At 48.9% G+C, this 6,005-nt stretch overlaps 1 protein-coding gene across 1 annotated transcript; it reads left to right on the forward strand.

The window, feature by feature from the left end:
- The first annotated feature begins 2,034 nt into the window (after positions 1–2,034).
- Positions 2,035–3,345, forward strand: LOC136453560 (protein SRC2-like). The gene has a single exon (XM_066454121.1). The coding sequence runs from the start codon at positions 2,129–2,131 to the stop codon at positions 3,107–3,109; it is 981 nt and encodes a 326-aa protein (XP_066310218.1). The 5' UTR covers positions 2,035–2,128; the 3' UTR covers positions 3,110–3,345.
- Positions 3,346–6,005: the final 2,660 nt, after the last annotated feature.

Genomic DNA, 6,005 nt, shown 5'->3' on the forward strand with positions numbered 1-6,005 from the left:
CTACAAGCCCCTCCGATGTACAACAATGGTGCGTGTAAGCACCAAATGGTAAGAGGTATGCAAACCTCACTAAACACTAGGCCTAAACCTAGAGCAAGTGCATAAGCGGTGGTCTAATCAATCTAAGCACTTCGCAAAGCACCTACGCTAATCAACTAATAAAACATTAAGCACTATACAAGTGGAGATCACTAAAATGGTATATCAACACCCTTGATATGTTTTCTCAGCTCCACTCTTGTCATTTGGCCGGTTGGGGTTGTATTTATAAGCCTCACTGAGAAAGTAGCCATTGGGGACAAAGTCCTATTTTTCTGCTACCGACCAGACGCTGGAGTCATCCTGATCAGACATGTCCGGTCGTCCCAACCGTTGGAGCCGTGAACAACTGATCGGACGCTGCCAGCGTCCCATCACTTGCCACCGGACACGTCCGGTCGCAAGTTCGCTGCTCTAGAACCTCTCTGTACTCGATCGGATGCTGCTATCCTACGTCCGGTCAGTTTACCACCAGCGTCTAGTCACTTGCTGAGTGTGTTGCCGGACTGATGAACATTGCCATTGATGCGTCCGGTCGATTCACTTGTTCAACGTCCGGTCGCTGCTGCTGACGCCTGCTGTTGCCGAGCCACTGATCGGAGAGTTCGGTCACTTTCTTCCAGCGTCCGGTCACTTCTGTGAGCTCGTTTCTTCGCGATCTTACGTGTGGCTTGGTTCCTATCTCCGTGCTTGGACTTTGCTTGATATCTTGTGTCTTCTCTTGTGCTCCTAAGGTCTTGCTTAAGGTGTTGATCATCAGATCATCACGTCGCCTTCGTCCAAGTCACGTCTTGCATCCTATTGAACTACAAAAATAATCAGTTGCAAATTCATTAGTCTAATTTGGTTGTGTTGGTCATCAAACACCAAAATCCAAAGTAAATGGGCCTAGGGTCCATTTTCCTTACAAGCGTTGTCCATGTCAAGCTCGGGGCCAAAATCAAGTTCGATGTCGGCGGCGACCCTAACCTCATGTTTCATAAACGGCCGATGGCCTAGCCGTGGAGCCGCTGGGGGAAGGTGGCACGAGCTGGACTCCTACGTCCGTGGCCGGTGTTGACCTGAGCACCTGCGAACCAGCATTTCAGCAGGTGGCGTCCGGCGGAGAGATGACGGCTCATTCTTGTCCAGGCCAAGCTTCGGCTCGCTGCCCTTAGTGCACGAGGGGGCAGGAGGGAGCGCAGGGTGGCCTAGGCGGCACGGCTGGGGCAAGGGTGCACGTGGCGGAGAGCGAGGAGGAGCGCGCGCATCTTCCCCATGGCAGCACCCCCACGGAGGAGAAGTAGGAGTGCCGTTGCGCCGGCGCGGGCACCAGGAGCCGGAGGAGTTCCATCGCCTATGTGTGGCGGTCGGGCAACACCTCGAGGAGCACGTCGACGGTACTCTGCTCATGCTCCCCTTCCTCCTCCTTCACGGCGATGGTGGGGACAGGTTGGCTATCGTGCACGACCTCCTCCAGGAACTTCTGGAAGTACCACTCCGACGGGCACCGGTTCATCGCGCGCGCCGCATCCCCGCTCTGCTTGCTCCTCCTCCACCTGGTGCAGCAACAGTGCCGGCGGCCACCGATTGAGGCTGCAGCGGGGCCTAGTAGGGTTGGGGATCTCCTCCACGGACCCGCGCCAGGGAGACTTGAGCGGGGCGATTCGGCGACGACCGTGGAAGGGCGTGGAGGCGGCGTCGAGGCGACGGGGGCAGGGCGGGGGAAGGCGGGCCGACGTTTGCGGGATCGCATGGGAAGGCAGAGCAACAACCCAAAAAATTTGGTGTTGCACGCCGCACGCGTGGACGAAATAGCTATGAATGTTTTAGTTATAGAGATAGTCTTTGAGTTAATAAACAATCACAAATGGAGAAGAAACAGGGCCTGAATACCATGCTTGCCACTAGAGAAGTAATGGGCCTGAGAAACGGGCCCTGCTCTGAAATTTTCAAGTTGTGGGCTTGTATAGCAGATATTTATGATGGGACGCGGCACGATCACTTCCATCGATCGTCACCCGCTCGCCCTCACCCACCCGGCCACCCCAGCCGCCTGCAATCCGCAAGTGCCACTGCCAACTGCCACCCACTGCCGCGCCGCCGCGCCATGGCTTCCCCGTCCCCCTCGTCGCCCCTCCACCCGCACCAGCACCCGCCTCCTCCGAATCCTCACCACCAATTCCAATCCCCACCGCCGTCGATGCCACCGCCGCCGTCAGCGGCGCTGCCTAAGGCGCTCGACCTGGAGGTTACCGTCGTCTCCGGGAAGCACCTGAAGAATGTCAACTGGCGCCGTGGCGACCTCCGTGCCTACGTCGTGGTATACCTCGAACCGTCCCGCCGCGCCGCCACCCGCCCCGACGACGGCGGCGGGTGCAAACCAACCTGGAACGAGCGCCTCGTCCTCCCGCTTCCGCCCCACCTCTCCCCGCACGACCCCTCCGTCCTCCTGTCCCTCGACGTTTTCCACTCTAAGCCCTCCGATTCGCCCAAGCCGCTCGTCGGATCCGCCCGCTCTCCTCTCCGCGACCTCCTCTTCCCCGCAAACCCTAACCCTAGCCACGATTCCTCAGCCTCCGCTCTCGTCAGCCTGCCACTCCTCCGCCCTTCCGGCCGCCCACAGGGAAAGCTCCGCATCCGCGTCGCCATCCGCGAGCGCTCGCCGCCGCCTCCTGAGCCGCAATACCTTCCGCCTTCCAGCTCCCCATACTACTTTCCACCGCCTCCTCCTGCCTACTCGGCCCCGCCGCAGTACGGATCCGACCAGTACTATCGCCCCAGTGGGTACTACTCTGCGCCTGCACCTCCATCATCTCAGTATGAGTACACCGGAGGGCCCTCTGCACCGGTGGACTACAACAGGCAATATGAGCAGAGAGGGAGGACTGGGGGCGGTGGTAGTAGCAGTGGGAATGGAAGGTATGGAGTAGGCACTGGGCTTGCGGTGGGTGCTGTGGCTGGAGCCCTCGGGGGTCTAGCAATTGATGAAGCTGAGAAGTACAAGGAGGAGAAGGCTGCAGAGCGGGTGGAAGAGAAGGTTGTACTTGCTGGGAGGGATGATTACAGCGAGTATCGCGGCGACTATTGAATGGAAGTTTGTGTGTGTGGAACTAAGAAAGCACTGTGAGTTGATTCTTCTTCCATGCATATGTGGGAATAAAGTCACAGTGTTAGTGTATGGTTTGCTCCTTGTATGTATATATTTGTGATGTTTTGGATTATTTTCATACCTATAAACTACAAGGTTTATGATGACAGATTTGGTGTGTAACATAAAGGTCTCATCGTTTGCTTTGATGGTGTACTGGTGTCTTGTTGTCTTGATGTTGGGTTTTATCTTTTCCAGCAATTGTACTGCTCTGTTTTCCTTCTATTTGGTGTGTTGAAATTGTTGTATACTCATCAAAGGCAGCATTGCTTTGTAGTAAATTCGAAGTTGGATATAAACATTTGTCTGTACACACCTGGCTATGACTCCTGTTATCTTATTTATTATTTGATGTGCTTCTGCAACCAGGAAATGAGCTGGTACATGTCAACTGAAAGTGCAATTTGGAAAAACTTGGTCATACATTGTAGGGGATATGATCCAAATGTGGGCAGAGACTAGGCATAAGCTACAAGGATTTATTCACCGTGCACTATTCAGTAATTTCCTTATGTTCTTTTCAGTTAATTTTTAAGTTACCCCTTCCAAGTGCTAAAAAATCGTGGTTTCACTGAGCCTTAATGCCAAATAACTGTGCAGTATGCATTCATAAGCTTCAGTGGCACTGTTTGGAACTAAAACAAATTAATAGGTCTTTGTTCTGTAGTTGCTGGATGGCCTTTTTAGTTTGCACATTGCAAGCTTCGCAGCTTAGTGCTGCAAATTTTTCCAAAGGATCTTCATGCACTTTTGCTCAAAATAGTTGCTGGCGTGTATAAGATAAAAAAAGTTCTTTCAATGATCATTCTTACTTTTTTTTTGCATTTTTTAAACAATCATTTCGACATAAGGAACTAGGTACTTGCAATGCTAGCACTCAACTTAGTATGCATCAGTGCTTCTAGACAGTGGTGTTCTAACGTTTCTGGGCCACTTGCAACCTTAGACCCTGCATATGTTTTCCATTTATTATTTTCTTTGAGTGATGCAGAATGGGAAACTTTAACAATACTTACTGGTTTTGGTATTTCAGCTATGAAGCCCTATTCTTTAACTTCTCAGTTAGTATGGTGTAATTCTGGTTGTTGTGGTGTTAGTTTTGTTTTTTTCCCTGTATATCGCCTTCTTTTTTAATATGCAAATCGACAGTTAACCAGCCAGCTTATCTTAAAAAAAGGTGTAATTAGGCACATTCAACTGTAAGATAAAAAGGCAGATAGCTTTAGTTAAATTTCCTGCATGCTTTCAATTTACAACTGCTATGGTCCGATTTGGCACAGCTCCAGCTCTGAGCTCTCTCAGATCTGGAGTCTATATGCAAAAATGAAGAACATGTCTAGAATAAGGAAACAGGTAGGCCAAACAACTCTGTACCAACAACTCCAGATTCTCAGATTTCTGGAGCTAGGAATACCCAGCTCAAGAAATTTGCGACCCACAAATTTCTTGGATCTGGAGCTCTGCCAAACAGACCTATATATATGGGAAAACCACAAGTTATTTCTCTGATCCGAATCACAACAATGGCTGAGGTTATTAGAAAGATACATGTCACTGTTGGGAAACAACACAATGTTTTTATGAATGGGAAATCAGATAACTGGGAGCTAATGCATATGGATGGGTTAGTACTACAATCCGTGAAATTTGTAGTTAGCATTGAATAATCCATGACTGCAGACTAGGAGCCTAGGAGGATGTCCCTGCCAACCTTTGTACTATTCATTGACTGGATGACAGTGGCAACATGAAGTTACCCAAACAAACAATTAGCTGTATATGTTTGCATTGCATAATTTGTTGATCCACAGAGGATATTTAGTTAAGATGGGACTATGCACGTGGCATAATTTATCAACTAATCTAAAGGCCTTGGGTTCCTTGGCTTCCCATGAAAGCTCAATTTTATGCTTCTTGATTTTTCTGCCTAGACAATATTCCTCATATAAATCTATGAAGTCTCTCTTGTTAAATGATCAATGATTGACCAAGGATCTCCTTGGTGGTTGGCTCATTCCCAGAGTTGCTAGCCTTACTTTGGTTAAGGCTGAGGAGAGATTTACATGCTTTTGGGCAAGAATCCAAACAAGTATTTCCTTACCACTGGCGAGTCTGGCCAAAGGATTTCAAGGGAACGAAACTTCACTGCTTGACTCATTCTGTGTATGGGTGTAGATTTCTCAGGCTACCTGTGTAGATATTTTGCAAAGGATTGATGGGAACCTCTCACGTGATATGTGTTATTGCCATAGTTTGAGGTTTCACCTAGGCGTTGATGCATAACCCAGGCGCCACAGGACACCACAAGGTTTTAGTTACACAATATCACTTAGGCGTCCAGGCATACCCCCAGCGCCACAGTATTGCCCCAAAAGCCTAAAAAACCATGATTATTCCAGTTGATATTTGTATGCTTACTACACCTCAAAAACTAGTTATTGAACACATACTCTAGTTTTCTTGATTGATAGGCTTACTATGCATGCAAATGGACTGCCGATATAAAACTGCTAATTTTACTCTTTAATAAGTTGGTGCATAGTTCGAAAGCAACTTTTTTCTGTCAAAAGTTATATTAAATTCATCATATCTTTTTTTTATCATCAAGCAATAGCTCAGTCGGGCGTAGTTGCCTTCATGTTTCTGTAGGGTTTTCTTTTGAGCGAACAGAACTGAAACAGTGCGTGGGCCATTGCGCCTTCTCCCGTTGCAGCTTGTTGTCTCCATATTCTATAGCAGCTCCTTGCAAAAAATTCGAAACCATTGCCGTTTAGGGACGACAATGTGGAATTATCCATCGAAAAATGACTTCTTATCCTGTTCTTGTTGATATAAT

This window comes from Miscanthus floridulus, chromosome 5 (genome assembly GCF_019320115.1).
Source record: "Miscanthus floridulus cultivar M001 chromosome 5, ASM1932011v1, whole genome shotgun sequence".
NCBI lineage: Eukaryota > Viridiplantae > Streptophyta > Magnoliopsida > Poales > Poaceae > Miscanthus > Miscanthus floridulus.

Coding starts and splice junctions, on each gene's coding strand:
- LOC136453560 (XM_066454121.1), top strand. CDS start 2,129: ATGGCTTCCCCGTCCCCCTCGTCGCCCCTCCACCCGCACCAGCACCCG.